The following is a 15957-nucleotide window of genomic DNA, read 5'->3' as shown; positions in this document are numbered from 1 at the left end:
TTTTCTCATTAATAATGACTTTTTTCTCGTTAATAATGAGTTTTTTCTCGTTAATAATGACTTTTTTCTCGTTAATAATGAGTTTAATCTCGTAACTAATGACTTTAATCTCGTAAATATTTTTTTCCTTAATGTGGCCCTAATCCCCCGTCGTAAAAGTATGTATGAAGTGTACAAAAAAAATTAAACATTAAAACAAGGGCGGGGATCGCTTCTTTTTCTTCTAAAAGCTTGACGCTTTTATGTTTTAATAGTAATTTGAGAAGAGTCTTCAATTCTTGGAGGAAATATTAAAAACATAGGAGGTGAATTAGAGAAATAATGTGACTATGTATGTATACTTTTAATGTGTAACATCTTTACTTTACTACGTAAATGCGGAAGTGAGTTGGGGATATCATTCTGTTATGTACACGATCTTTGGCTGTCAGTCTGCCGTCACATGACAAAGTTAGACCGCGAGGCTTCTGCTATTGGCTGAGAAGAGCTGGAAGGCTTTCCTATTGGTCCATTCTTCTGGCTTTTTCTGCTTACATCAACACAGCCGGTTGTTGTTTACATCTGTTTGTAGTTTTATCGCCAGATGTGCTTTATGCTTGTTGCCACTTGGCTAAAGGATAACGGGGAAGCGGCTCGATGTTTTACGTGCCGAGGTTGGTTTAATGTTATACGCTGCTGCAGTTGTGCGAAAACTACGAAGAAGAACTGGCACGCGAGGTGTTTCTGTCTAATTTCGGCGTCATTTTCAATGGATACAGCGACGTATCTACATCAGAGCAGACAGAAAGCTGAGATACATGCCGCTTATGTTCCATATTAGCTAGTTAGTGATGTGACGGGAGAAATGCGGCAATGAAAAGCCGTTTTTGTCCTCTCGCGTGCTTCTGTTTCGGTTTTCTTTCGTCACACGCTCCTCCTGGATTTGACACCACTGTCACCTGATTACAGGGAAGCTAACACTGTGATGGAAGCGAGGATCTTTTTGTCCTCCCTGCCGGGCGCGCGACATATAACTCACCGAACGGACGCACGTGATGATTAGTATATTTAAATAAAGTATCGTGAAGAAAAAAAACAGGAACTGATAGCTGCTCTGGTTACTCAGCCGTGTAAAAGCTCTTCCACAGTGGAACAAGTTGCTCTGTCTGTGCCGGTAGTTTGTGTAACTTATCTAACCCCGGTCGATAGCTGATGAGGGCGCGTGCTGAAATTTTCCTCTGAAGTGTTAAGTCTCACGCGAGCCGTCATGTCGGACACAGAGAGGACTCTCCCGGTCCTCAGGAGGCTCAGCTATGCGGTGGGACACTTTCTCAACGACCTGTGTGCGTCCATGTGGTTCACATACCTACTGGTGTTCTACCACTCAGTGCTGGGATTCCAAAACACATATGCAGGTTAGTCTATCTATCTATCTATCTATCTATCTATCTATCTATCTATCTATCTATCTATCTATCTATCTATCTATCTATCAATTTATCTGTCTATCTGTCTATTTATCGATCTGTCTGTTAATACGATTACAGGGTGAACTCAGGTAAAGTGGAATATCAGGTAAAATGGGCCAAATACTGTTTTATATCTTGTGCTCCTTAACCCTTTGAACCTTGGGCAAATTGGCTTGATTATTTGAAAAACATAGAAAGGAGGCAATGAGTAACTTCAGAAGAAAAGACTCAAAAATGAGCAAGAATTAAGTAAAAAGTACAAAAATTACCTGAAAATGAGACAAAAAACAAACAAAAAATAAAAGTAAATAAGTAAAGAACAAGAAAAACATCAACAAAACAAGTGCCATCTTTGATAGTACATTAATGTGATATCTGAGTAATTGGAATGATGACTTTCCCAGTGGGAAAATTCGCATGAACAACCTCCAGTGTCAGAAAAACAACTCAGCAACTCTGAAATAATTTTATGACATGAGTTGCCGACTTAATGCATAAACATGGTGGGCAAAAGTCAACGTTTGGTCAGTGAAAGTAAGAAAGGTTTTTATTAATTCACGGATGGAAACAGCTATCACCTCTTGTTAAATGCTCTTAGCATTAAAGGGCGTCTACCTTTGTCATGCATCTCTCTTCTTCTTCTGTAGTCACACATTGATTATTATTGTATACCACTAACGGGTGAATGTCTGCCTGTGGCGTAGGTGTGTTGCTGCTGGTTGGGCAAATAGCTGATGGCATCTGTACGCCTCTCATTGGCTATGAGTCTGACCGAACCCCTGGCTGTGGCAACTACGGCAAGAGGAAGACATGGCATTTAGTTGGTAAGTCAGACGGACACACAGAAAGACAGATACACACTGTGTCTTCATTTTACTGCCACACAAGATTCAGAAAGGATTTTACCCTTCGATAGTTAAGTGTAAATTCAGAAGATTATTTGTAATTTGCATGCAGCTCTTTTACATTGCAGTGATATTGTACTTGAGATCCGTCTTGGTCTCAAGACCACTTTTTGAAGGTTTTGGTCTCATCTCAAGCGCGACTATTAGGTTCTGTCCTGGGCACGGACAAAGAGGACTTGGGATTTTATTTCAAGATCAAGACCACAACTGCAGGATATCACTTACATCAATTGCTTGTACAAAAAAAGAGTGTTCAATGAAGACGGTGAATTTAACTTCTTAGTTTTTGTTAGTATGTATCTCTTCATTAAAAAGGAAGAGAAATTCCGTCATGTGAAATGCTCCTCTGCAATGCTTATTGATGATTTTATCAAGACATTTGACATGGTGCACTTACAGCAACACAGTATGTCAACAAAAGAGGAATCTTCATTTTGGATTTGATCATCGAGCTGTTATATGGTTTAGAAATTATCTCTCTGATAGACAACAATGTGTCAGAATGGGTGATGCTTAATCTGGGTTTCTTCCAATAACAAAAGGCTCAGTCTTAGGACCAGTGCTTTTCACCATTTATATAAATGACATAGTTTCGTCCTTACAAAACTATAATGCTCATCTTTATGCAGATGACTATTTTATACTGTTGGGCGGACTCTGTAGAATCAGTCATTGAAAACTTGCAGCTTGCCTTCAGTGCTTTGCAAGCTGCATGATAAATCTTCATCTTGATAAAACAAAATATATGCTGTTCTGTAGAGCCAAAAACACTGACAATAACACTCTCCAGATCTGCACTTTAAATTGTACAATTATTGAAAGAGTCCCACATTATACATATTTTAGGTATCTGGATTGATGATTAATGATTCACCTTCAAAACTCATATTGTCTAACAAAAAAATAAAAAATAAGCTTGTTTTTTTTTATCCAGAAGTAAGTCTTGTTCTCCCTTATCACGTAGAAAAAAAATTGTAGAAGCAGTCTTTCTTTCAGTCCTAGATTATGGCGATGTCATTTATAGACATGCATCAGCTTCCACTCTTGCGCCTCTAAATGCTGTCTACCATTCAGCTCTAAGGTTTATAACCGGAGACAGCTATGGAACCCATCACTGTTATCTTTACCAAAAAGTGGGCTGGCCATCTCTTTCCAAGAGAAGAGAACAGTATTTATTTTTGTTTATTTATAAAGGGCTGCTTGAAAAGTGGCCGTCTTATTTGACATCCCTTATCGTCCGGAGAGCTGAAACACATAACACACGTTCACAGGACTTATTACTGCTGCAGGTTCCGAGAGCTAACATTGATTTGGGAAAGAGTGCTTTTAGATTCTCTGCACCATTCACATGGAATGAATTGCAATGTAAGCAAAAGCTTCATACTCTGATTCCAATGAGTCAGTTTAAAAACCTAATTAAATTTCGGACTGATTTTAACTGATTGTTTTTAACTCTAATAATAATAATTTATGACTTAAAAAGATTTTAGGAGATAAGATTGTATATTATTTTATTTACTGATATTGTGTATTTTAATTGTTTGTTTTACGTTTTTTACTGTGTACTCAGGTCTCTCTTGAAAATTAGATCTCAATATATTCTTGAACTCACTGATGAACTGAGTATTTTGGTGGTCAGAGGTCAGAGGTCAAGGTCACTGTGACCTCATCTGTCTCATTCTTTTGAACACAATATCAGGAGAAGACCTTGAGGGACTCTCTCCAGATTTGGCACAAACGTTCACTTGGACACAACAATGAACTGATAAGATTTTGATGGTCAAAGGTCAAAAGTCTAAATAAAAAGAAGTCTAAATAACTTTGACCTCATCTGTCTCATTTTCGTGAACACTTTGAGGAATATCTTTTAAATTTGGCACAAACATCCAGATGTACTCAATGATGATTTGATTATATTTTGGTGGTCAAAGGTCAAGGTCACTGTGTTTCATTCTTTTGAATGTGATATTGGACTTGAATAGATTAGAATTTTGCGTTGAGAGCTCAAGGCCATTGTGACTGTATGTCTGTCTCATTTTCATTTAAGCAATATCTTAAGCTGGCCTTGAGGGAATTTCCTCAAATTTGGCACAAATATTCATTTGGACTCAAGAATGAACTGATTAGAATTTGGGAATTAAAGGTGAAAGGTCAGTGTGATCTCACAAAACAGGCTTTTGGCCAAAACCCAATAATTCATTCACTAAATGTCACTCACATGTCTATCAGGATAAAATGATGTAATGACAGCATTATATATCAAAACGTTCTAAGGTCCACAGTGACATCATAATGTTCTGCAAAAACACTTATCTGGCCATTATTCAACGCCATAAGTCAGGAACAGAAGGGGTGACATTTGGTCACATACTGAATTGGTGACACTAATTTTGGGTGTTCACCTTGAAACTGGCTGTTATGTACATGCTCCCGCAAAGGCTATTCATGTAACTCTGAATGAAACATCTGTATGGACTTTGCTCTCATACTACTCTGTCAGCTTATATTTTATTGATTCAGTTCAGGTCAGATCATGTTTTACAAGACTCTTTAATGACAGCTGTCAGAGGAGGAGTCTGAGGTCATTCATCTGTCATAGTGGAATGACTTGACAAGTTCAAGTATCCACATGACACACACATGGTATACACGATAAAAGTTTCATCGTTTACTGTCTACAAGGTCATATTGGGTTAGGCAAAAACTTTTGCATCACAGTGGTGAGGAAATCCACCTAGAAGTATGAAATTAGACCTCGGCATATCAATAAAACATCACTTTTTTATTGCACAGAGGCAATAAATTCATTAAAGATCCCCTCCAGACATGCTCTAAGACATTTGCTTTGAATAACAAATTGTGTTTAAATGGTTTCTACACTTAAAATTTTTTAAAAGCACATGTTCAAACTTGATTCAATCACACTTAATAGCATCAGTTATATATAAAATGTACCTCCAAGTGCAGGATATAGAAGAGTCAAAACATTACAGGGAGTAATTAAAACAAAATAAAATAGAATATAGTGTAATATAACTAATAATAAGTAAGAATGAAGAGCTGACAGTGAAAGTGAGGGAAGTCCCAAAACAGGCAAGATTACAGCCAGGCCAAAGAGGTGCTCTCTGCCTAAAAGAAGAGTCCAGAGTTTATGACTAGTAAATGTAAGTAAGATGCGTACTGGATTGGCTCCAAATAAGTGTTATATCAAAGATACAAGGTGAACACCAATCTGCAACCTCTGGGGCTGAAAAATGAAGCCAATATAGAAGTGTTGAAATTCCTCTAATGGCCATTTAAAGTCAAGTCAAGTCAAGTCAGTTTTATTTGTAGAGCCCATTATCACAAAACATGGTTTGCCTCAGAGGGCTTTACAGTGTACGACATCCCTCTGCCCTTAGACCCTCACATCACCCAAGGAAAAACTCCCCAAAAAGAACCCCTGTAACGGGGAAAAAAAAGAGGAAGAAACCTCAGGAAGAGCGGTAGATACAATCATGGCAAAAAAGGAAAGAGAAAGAGAGAGGGGGAGAGAGGTTGGGGGGGGCACAGCAATAATAGAAACAGATGCATGTCATATTACAATAATGGTAGGTGTGAAATTAGTAATTGCTCTCTATGATGATGTTGAGAGAGATGATAACAGTCTCATGCATATGTGAAAGGGAGTTGTAAAGCTGGATCCAAGAGTGAGTCAGTCCCCATAGACCCCCATAAACTGCAGAAATAAACATGTTTACAGCCAAAAAAACAAAAACAAATCAAACAAACAAACAAAAAAAACCCAGTATTGGTCACTGTAGCTAATTTCAACATCCATGACAACTGTATGAGGGTGAATTTTTATATAACTTACCTGTTTAAATGTTATTAAGGCTTTAAGTTATGCATATGTAAAAAAAAGTGGCATGGCCACTTTGAGTGACAAGTGGGTGCAGTCCATTGACAAGTCGTCATCATGGTGACAGTGTTGGATAGCTAACGTCACAATGGCGTAACCCCAGATTCACAGAGTATAGGCGTAGCTGTAGCTGTTGCTTTCTCAGTGTATTTTGAATTCATCAATGTCAATTGTAACGTTTTGGTCGTCTATAAAAGTCTTGTTCAGTGTTTGGCTGTACTAAAAGACCCTGTAAAGCAGTGATACTCTACTTGCTTTGCCCAGCACAGGACTTGGACCAAATTTAGGGGTCGTTTCACGGCAACAGCTCTTGCATGAAAGGTTGATCTTTTGTTGTGGTGTGGCCTTTGGTTCACATGATAACACCATTTTGGGGACCTGAAAATGCAAAATTTTGAAACCAGTATCCAGAGTGTAATTTTTTTGAAACGCCACCCCTTTTGTCGCCGCGTAAACTGGCAGTGCGTGGACCCAGTGAGTATGACGCATGGTGTCTTTCTACGGTGTGTCATTGCAAAGTTAGACCACCAGCTGCTGGTCTGGCAGCTTACAGCGTTTTCGGTTGTTTTTGGGGATCCGTGTACTCGAGTATCGTTTTCACAATGTTATCATATGAATGCAGATTTTTTTTTTTTTAATGGAAAGGAAAGACTTTTCCGTTTATAGTAGGGCCGTTCTCGTCTAAACGTGGCCTTAGTTGATTTGTCAGGCTGACACTGGCTCCACTGTGTTGTGCTGTCAAATCAAGACAAAATGAAAATTTATGAATTGTGTGTGTGTGTTATCCAGGTACTCTGAGCGTGGTGCTGTCCTTTGCCTTCATCTTCAACCAGTGCCTGGGCTGTGATGCCCTCACCCCTCAGTGGGCCAGTTTGATCTACTTCGTCCCGTTCATCATCGTCTTTCAGTTCGGCTGGGCCGCCACTCAGATCTCCCACCTCTCCCTCATCCCAGAGCTAGTGTCCTGCGAGCACGCTAAAGTAGAGCTTACTGCATACAGGTGCGTGTTTACACGCAAACATTGATACAGCAAGGTGACCTGCAGATCCTGAACAGGCTATTTCTTCTCACTGTGTGCAGGTACGCCTTCACAGTGATCGCCAACATCACAGTATACGCAGTGGCTTATCTGCTGTTCCACACCCAGGCCGGAGGGGGCGACGACCCGCTCAGTGATGCGCTTGGACCAGTAGACATCCCTGTCTTCAGGGTGAGGATGAACTCTAATGAGAGAGACTTGACAGCGTTCAAGAGTGGATGGGACTGTAACCCTTTGAAACGTGAATCTACATCGGTCTCCTTGTGCAGCACTCCTACACCTTTCACAAGCATTTAACCTTTAACAGCAGAAACATTTGGGTTGTTTGCTTTCAAAAATATGGAAGAGGCAATGCATTTTGGCAAGAAACCCCCCCCCTCTCAAAAAAATAAGTCAAAGCTACAAAATGTCCCGAAACACACAAAAAATGTGTTAAAAATACTTTTTTTTTTTCAAAATCTGGAAAATATAAAAAGCAATGCATATATATTTGTTATAATTAAATATTTAAAATTATATTTCAGAAATATGTTCATATATATTTTTTGCAATTGTAAAGGTAATTTCTTTCTTTTTTTTTTTTTTTTTTTAACTTTTCAGGACATTTACCTGTAATTTTTTTTACTAATTTCTGGCTTATTTTTAGTTGCTCATTGCCTTCTTCTTATGTTCTTGAAATTAACCTTAAAGGGTTAATAAACATGAACATGAACCATGTTGTGTCTGATTACAGAATCTGGCGTTGATTGTTTTGGGCATCGGAGCTCTCTTCTCCATCCTCTTCCACCTGGGAATCACAGAGAGGAAGCCTGGAGCAGGAGGGGAGGCCGGAGGAGAGGAGGGGAGGGGTAGAGAGAAGGTGGAGGAGGAAGAGGAAGAGGAGGAGGGGGAGCGGAGGCCTTTGCTCCCTCGCTCCAAGACCTCCTTGTCTCCTCTGCAGTGGAAATGTTGGCTGCAGCAGCCTTCATTTTACCAGGTAGGGAGACTCTTTAAGCAGATCTGTTTGAACAAACACACTGAAGACTGGCCTAAAATTCACCTGAAGCCACTGGGCTGATATATTTTTTGCAATTTGCCCTTCCTCTTTCAACATTATAGCAGTTACCACATGTTTTCTTTTGTCATATATTTTCCACTGCTTGCACCATGACAGATATGTATGATACTGTCTGCAGGTGGCTGCACTGTACATGTCGACCAGACTGATGGTCAATCTGTCTCAGACTTACATCTCAATGTACCTCATCAACACTCTGGGGCTGCCCAAGGTAACACAGCATCACCACAATCACTCTTTCATTACATACATACATTTATTATCAGTTATTAGGGAGCACAGCATTACTGTTATTATGTATCATAGCAACATGATCTCGGTCTTTGTTGATTATCCTGTTTCTCTCTGTCCCCCCCAACAGAAGTTCATTGCAACAATCCCTTTAGTGATGTACCTGAGTGGCTTCCTGTCCTCCTTCATCATGAAGCCTCTCAGTAAACTCATTGGAAAATGTGTAAGTAAAAATTAATGTCCTGCTGTCAGAAAAGGTCATATTAACACAATATGTTGAAGTTGGAGCTTTTCATTCTTATTTAATGCAGGATAGTTTATTCAATAATTATTCATCATATTTTAATTTTTACATTTTGTGAGTAAAAATCTGATTCTGCAGCATAACCAGTACCACACATTTGCATGGTAAATGTAGTGTCACCATGTTTTCCTCAAAGGTGTAAATACAATGGAATGTGCAGAAAGTTTTGACATGAGCAGAAATCTCGCTAAAACATGTGAGCCATTGAAAACCAGGGGTTTATGGGTTAATTAAAATGAAATAATCTATTATGAATGTAAATAGATGACATGTGCCCATTGAAAGGGGATATTCCCCAAGGCCTCAAACAAAAGACACTAAATAGGTTGTAAAAGTAAACTATACCTACATGTCTTGACTTCTGCAAGGATATCATTAAATTAGAAAAGATCATCAGCAAGAGACAAAATGCCAGAGCAGCTTTGCTGCATTATGTTCTGTAATAGCCAATTTTTATATTTTAAAAATGTCACCTATAGCCTGTTTTTTTTCGTTTTTCTTTATATAAAAGGAAACATTTCCACCTTAAATTGATGCATAAAACTTCACCAGAATACAGGAAATAAAGTGTGTGACTCTCAAAATCTTACAAAGAAATACTTAAAATTCCAAATGTGTTTGTCAGGAGCTTTAATAAAGGTAAGACTAGAAAAGTTGTTATAGCTCAGTCTTTCCTAATTTCTTGTCTGTTCTATTTCCATTCATCAAAATATTAAAAATCCTTTTCAGGATGATGCAGTGACAGTCCTGTACAACAGTCACTAACTGCAGTTAACACATAAATGAAGTGAGTTGTGAGCTCTGATTTCATGAGCAGAGTCACACAGTTGCCTGACTGGTTCTGTCTGGTTTCAGTATTTTGTTTCCTCCTCAAACCTTACAGTGTCACTGAATCCTAAAAAAAGATCTGAATCTGTATCTACACTGACAGGAAGAGGAAGTGTTAGAGCCAGAATTTAGCACCATCTGTCGCCAGAGCTGCAGCAGCTCACTTGTCATACACTGCGTGTCTCTCTCTTCTGATTGGTCCAGCTCACCTACTTCGTTGGCCTGCTGCTGATCATGGCCTTCTCCTACTGGGTACTGCTGGATGATAAGATGGGTCAGCAGGTGTACGGGGCCGCTGTCCTGCTGGGGGCGGGGTCAGCCACCATCCTGGTTATATCACTTTCCATGACTGCAGAGCTCATCGGAGATCAGACGGTAGTGTGTGTGTGTGTGTGTGGGGGGAGGGGGTGATGTGACCTTTCAAATCATACACAATCATTAACTCCATCTATCTGTCTCCATCTCTGCAGCAAAGTGGAGCGTTTGTGTACGGAGCCATGAGTTTTACTGATAAGGTGGCCAATGGAGTGGCTGTGATGATCATTCAGTCTATGCATCCTTGCCAGTTAGTACGCAAACACACACACACACACACACACACACATCTATGCACAAAAAATGCAAAAATGCACTCCCTAGCCCCTTACCTTAACCTTAACCATCATAACTAAATACTTAACACCACCCTAACCTAAACCTCATTCTAGCCTAAAACAAATCAAAACTCCCAAACAGGCCTTTTGAAGAAGCGAGGACCGTCCAGACTGTCCTCAATCTGTCGCTAAAACATGGTTTTTGGTCCTCACTATTTAGGATGTACAAGCATAAACACACAGACACTTATTCTGTTTATTATTACACAAATTATATATGTATATGTTAGTGCTGGGTGATTCATCGATTTTATTGATTTGTGGTTTATTTTTAAAATGGAAATCTCGATTTTCTCTTTAACTTCCGCTGTTGCTCTCTCTGGGCTTCCGTAGTTCACAGTGGGCTGCATCCTCCCCCTGCGCTTACCTCCCAGAGATACACACACACGACAGCATGACAGCAAGCATTAATGATAATTAAAAGAAGGTTTCCAAAAAAGGCTCAGTCTCGTCAGTCATTTGAAACTGGTTTGGTTTTGCAGCATCAGATCTGGAACAAACCACAGTCTGCTGCAAAGTTCAATCAATCAATCAAGTTAATTTATAAAGCACCTTTAAGAAGACAGCAGTCGATCAAAGTGCTGTACATAGGATACATAAAAAGAAGTAAACAAATAGATAGATTACAATAAGAACAATAAAATTAAAACAGTGAAATAAAAACAGTAAAAGTAGAAAAACTGCAGTGCCTGTGATTTGTGTGCTCATTTATGAAACGCCAGGGAGAAGAAGTGGGTCTCTAGGAAAGATTTAAAAGTTTGTTAAAAGGCTGTTGCAATTAAAGGCAGCAGGATGACTGATTTATTTCAACATGTCAAACAGAGACACGCAGCCCAGTGGGAGAAACGTGTCTCACTCAGAGATGCGGAAGACCGCATCAGCCCACAAACAGCCAGTAAAAAACAGCCCATGTTAGTGGAAGCATTTTCCCACTGTGTCCCGCATGACAAGAAGGCAACCCGGTGCTGTTGAGTTTTTAGAATGAAATTTTTGGCACTTCCAGCACCACAATCCGAGTGCCATGTAATTCCATTATAATTGTCAAATTGTTGAAATGAAGAGTCAAAGAACATATACAGAGAGATGAGATATGATTCAACAAGGACAGAGATAAGAAAGAAGAGTGAGGTTTGAAGGAGCTCAGTAGATTAAGTGATATCAGTTCTGTCTCAGATGGCTCTAACAGATGCTTGTGATGTCTCTCAGTACGGTGGTGTGCTGTCCCGCCTGTGTGTGGTTCTATCATTACATCATGGTCATAGTGACGGGAGGCGTGGCAGTCGCGGCCGCTCTCACGCTCTGCTCCATCCTCATCTGGCCAATCAAGATCAGACCACGTGAGTCAGACAACTACTCATATGTTAAGTTTGTGAATTTTTAAAGTTTGAATGTGGAATGTATTGCTTTTAGCCTGACTGATAATTGCTGGTCCTGGTCCAGGTGGTCTGTCAGCTGAATCCGAAATTGCCGCAAGAGTCAACTAATTGTCCCTCCCCCACCTTCCCGACAACTCGACACTGCTGCGGTAAAACAGGAAACACAGACTGGAGCGCTCTCAGCTGGACAGGAAGAGCTTTCACTTTTCTTTCTTTTTAAGATGCATCTCAAAGTCTTTGGGGAAAAGCAGCGGCAGGGGGAATTCTTGAGTGGCTGCTCGACTGATGCACTTTACGTGGCACATTTAGCACTTCAGATGAAATAACAGGAGTGAGCAGGAAAACCAGAGGAAGTGAGAAGGGAGATTTTTTTTTTGTTTTATGCCTTTCTGACAGTTTTAGCCATTTAGATCAACTTTTCCCATCATTTTCCAAAAACATCTTTCCATTGAAGCGTGGTAATTACACAAATCAGGTTAATATAGGCTCATTTCACTGTAGTTATTCAACAGACAGAGGGGATCCTGACTTAAGGGTTTTATTAACCCTTTAAAACCTGGAGGGACATCACTTTTCTTGTGCTGCTTTCAGATGCCTTTCACGAATATTCAAACCTTTGAACTCTAAACAAATAGGTGTGATTTCTCTCAAAAAATGTGGGTAATAGGGCAATGAGCTACTTGGTAAAGTAATTTGACACAAATTGCAAGATATTAGTAGATTTAGGAGGGCATAATGGCTCAGTAGATAGAGCAGGGCCCCATATAAAGATTGCAGATGCAGATTTAGACAATTATTTTAAAACAACTAGGGAAAAAATGTCTCGGTAAAATAAGCTGTGTTTAAGTATCATAATTGCATATTTTAAATTATTTTACTCAGTTATTAGAACTTTTAAGCTCTTTTTCCAGGTCATTTCTGGGGTTTTTTTGTTTTTCCAAAACTAATTTTCAGGTATTTTTCTTGCATTTTTTTTCAGATATTTATTTTTATAAACATCATTTTTACTTATTTTATTTATTTATTTTTTATGTTTATTTTATTTCATTTTGGGGTTTTTTAAGTTTGTTAAACATTCCTTGCCCAGTTGCTCATTATGCTTTTCCACATGTTTTTGAGAGTAATCAAATCAGTTTTCTCAGGTTTAGGAAGTTTAAATGCAATTAAAATGCGTTGAAATGCAGCACAAGAAAACAGACATCGATCCAGGTGTTAATGTCTTCTGTATTTCACACATTCTTTTTCATATGTTAGGTCGTAAGAACCTAATTTTATTTCCATAGTACCTAACAAACACACCAGGTATCTGCGAGATAGCTGATAACTACACAGGGCTGCAGATCCAGCTGCTCTGGAATGAAGATAAACACAGTTGATTGTATAGATTCCTGATACACTGCAGGGTTGTGAGTACAAACATTCTTTGGATGCCTTTAGGTTTGATTTTGTCTGATTGATTTTCCATGGCTACAGTCTGTTAACAGTTATACATAACTTTGGAAAATGATGAGAAAACAGGTTCCAGGGTCCACTGGAGGAGACACAGGGAATAGACTGACACGTCCACCGCTGATACCTCACCTGACTGGACGGCATGGCTCATCTCAGGTGGATCACTTCAAAAGGGAACAGCCATCCTGTGGCTGCACTAACACGAGAGTCAGAGCAGGATGACGAAGGGAACCAGTTCCACCATGTGCTGGATTTAAAGAAGGGACCATTTGAAATCCAGTGTCCCAGCAGGCAATGTCCTGTAATTATTTGGCAACAATAGCTAGTTAGTCATGCTACAAATCATTACTGACATTCTAGGCCGAGTGCTTCATTAAAGGGTCATTGCACTATATTTTCCTCCACAGAATGACGCATTGATAACCCACTACATTGACACAGACTGTGGATGGACACATGAAAACTGAGTCTGAAGTCCAGACTGTCCTGATGCCTGAGAATAGGCATTGGACAAAATAAAAATAACTGCACTTCACAATATTATTGTGAAAAATCATCAAAATTTGCTTTAAAATGCCACTAAAACATAATGGAATCACTTTACCTTACGCTTTGTTAAGAAAACAAATATTTTATTGCATCATTGATAAGACACACTCCTATTTTAAAAGCTTGCATATATTTCTATATGCAATATGCTTGTTAAGATCTTTTGCTTTTTTTTTTTACGTTGGTACGTTTTTTACTCTGGTGCGCATGCCTCATGGGCCTCTAGATTGGGGTATTTTATACCCAGAAAAAGAGTTTTTTTTTGCTTCATGTGCTGCTGAGCAGCTATTATAGGAATGAATGGGGCCCCGCCTCCATGGCTGTAGCTACACTTTCTTAATACATCCGTGGTTAAAATGCCCAACTTTACAGCAGAAATGGGATGGTAGATGTCATCACACCGGTCACACACTTTTTAATTCATCTTTGAAAAAGGATGTGAGACTGTCAACTGATATAGCCATGATCATTAGTTAGATCAAGTCACGCTAACAAGAGAGTTTTGTAGAAAATTAAGCGCGCTAAATCAAATCAGAAGTCGGAAGGATTTGGGGTGGTGACATCTAAATTTGTTCATAGCCTAACAATAGCTTTTTGCTTTTGGCTATTTCATTTACGCTTCAAAACACACAGACATGGTGTTCATCTGTGAAGATTATCATGCTGAACAAAATGTGTAAGTATCATAAACTTGTGTTTGTCACAGAGCTTACTTTTGGCAATAATTGAAAAACCCATAGGGTTTTTGACGAGGGAACCAGTGCGATGCTAACTTCCTGGTTGGCCTACAAAAATACATCATCCTTTCACCACACTATAGGCTTTAACACAGAAGTCCACAAACCACTGGGTGATGTCACAGTGGCTGCTTTGATTATGATATACAGTGCATGATATGGTCTCATTCCTGCCTGGGACTGGGTTACTGTTGAGTCCTCTGACATGTGTCACATCACTTGTAGTTGTGCCTCATTGTTGTGGATTGCTCAGATAGAACACTTTTGATTTTTCCACGTATGGAACAACCTATTATGATGTAATCATATTTCTATTTGAATCAATTTTCTTTGTACAGTGTTTTCATTAATATTCTCAGACCAAATGGAATATAAATAATATTTTTTATAATCAAAAGAAACTTGAATAACAAATGTATTTGATATGAAGTTACTTTAAAGGGATCAGTGCTATAAAATGTGTATAAATATTATGTTTTAATACTAGTATGCGGGAATTATCCGGGTAAACAGGCATTAATGTTTGACTGGAAGCTGTGGGAAGAAATGAGAAATGTCCCTTTGTCACGTGCAACCAGTGCTGTGCCAAAGCTCTCTGTTACCTGCGTGATAATCTCTCATCCTAATGGCAGGTATTTATGTTTTTACATCCTTTTTATGTCTTTGTTACTTCTGTTACTTCTATGATTATGTGTGTGTTGGGGTTGTTTCATAAAGAGACATTCATTAAAAAAAAGTTCATGAGATGGCACAAGAAATGTGTTGTTAACTCTGTTTTATAGTAAAGTGAATCCTGTAACCCATGGTCACAGCACGAGAAGAAAAGTTAACACAAATTGAGAAAAAAAATTCAAATTTATTTGAAGCAAACATGCACAAGAAGTCAAAGTGTTCTTCATTTCCATGTCGAGTGAGCAAACTGGTCCTTGTTCAGCCACTAAATGGACCTTGTGGTGAGATTTTCTGTTTCCAAAGGATACATCTGCTGCAGTGTTCTGGACAGTGGTGCCCCCAGATGTTTCTCATAGGAGGGCTTAACGGAGGCCACCAAAAATCTTTGGGTGGCACTTCAAAACCAAAAACCATCACTGAATTTTGGGGTTTTAATTCTACTGTTGTAGTATAGTATATTCTATATGGAAACAATATGAGAGTTAAGGAATGACATGCTGATATACTTTGGTTTCCCAAACCTGTGAAGTATGAGCACGTTGATATGATTTTTTTCAAAAACACCTGTGAAAAAGCAATCAGCGACTTGGCATGACATGTCTTTCTCTCTCTCTCTCTCTCTCTCTCTCTCTCTCTCTATATATATATATATATATATATATATATATATATATAAATATATATATATAAATATATACATATACACACATAAGAAAGGTAATGAGAAATTGATCTGAATATTAGCTTTAAAAGAAATAGACTAGAAAATTCTCGGGGAATAACTCGGGAAAATGTCAAGAAAACT

At 38.8% G+C, this 15957-nt stretch overlaps 1 protein-coding gene across 1 annotated transcript; it reads left to right on the top strand.

The window, feature by feature from the left end:
• The first annotated feature begins 540 nt into the window (after positions 1-540).
• LOC121951522 (major facilitator superfamily domain-containing protein 12-like) lies at positions 541-15238 on the top strand. Its single transcript, XM_042497882.2, has 11 exons — positions 541-1394; positions 2153-2272; positions 7044-7254; positions 7335-7464; positions 8027-8269; positions 8469-8561; positions 8712-8804; positions 9918-10088; positions 10184-10278; positions 11573-11703; positions 11807-15238. Exons 1-11 carry the CDS (start codon positions 1247-1249, stop codon positions 11848-11850), a joined length of 1479 nt encoding a protein of 492 aa, XP_042353816.1. The 5' UTR covers positions 541-1246; the 3' UTR covers positions 11851-15238.
• The last annotated feature ends 719 nt before the right edge of the window (positions 15239-15957 follow it).

The sequence above is a fragment of the Plectropomus leopardus genome, chromosome 12 (genome assembly GCF_026936395.1).
Source record: "Plectropomus leopardus strain MGB_pleo_1.0 chromosome 12, ASM2693639v1, whole genome shotgun sequence".
Taxonomy (NCBI): Eukaryota; Metazoa; Chordata; class Actinopteri; order Perciformes; family Serranidae; genus Plectropomus; species Plectropomus leopardus.
Note: the sequence above shows the minus strand (reverse complement) of the source record. Positions and strands in the feature narration are given on the sequence as shown.

Coding starts and splice junctions, on each gene's coding strand:
- LOC121951522 (XM_042497882.2), top strand. CDS start 1,247: ATGTCGGACACAGAGAGGACTCTCCCGGTCCTCAGGAGGCTCAGCTAT. Junction 8,270..8,468: donor AGCAGCCTTCATTTTACCAG/GTAGGGAGACTC, acceptor TACTGTCTGCAG/GTGGCTGCACTGTACATGTC. Junction 8,805..9,917: donor GTAAACTCATTGGAAAATGT/GTAAGTAAAAAT, acceptor TGATTGGTCCAG/CTCACCTACTTCGTTGGCCT.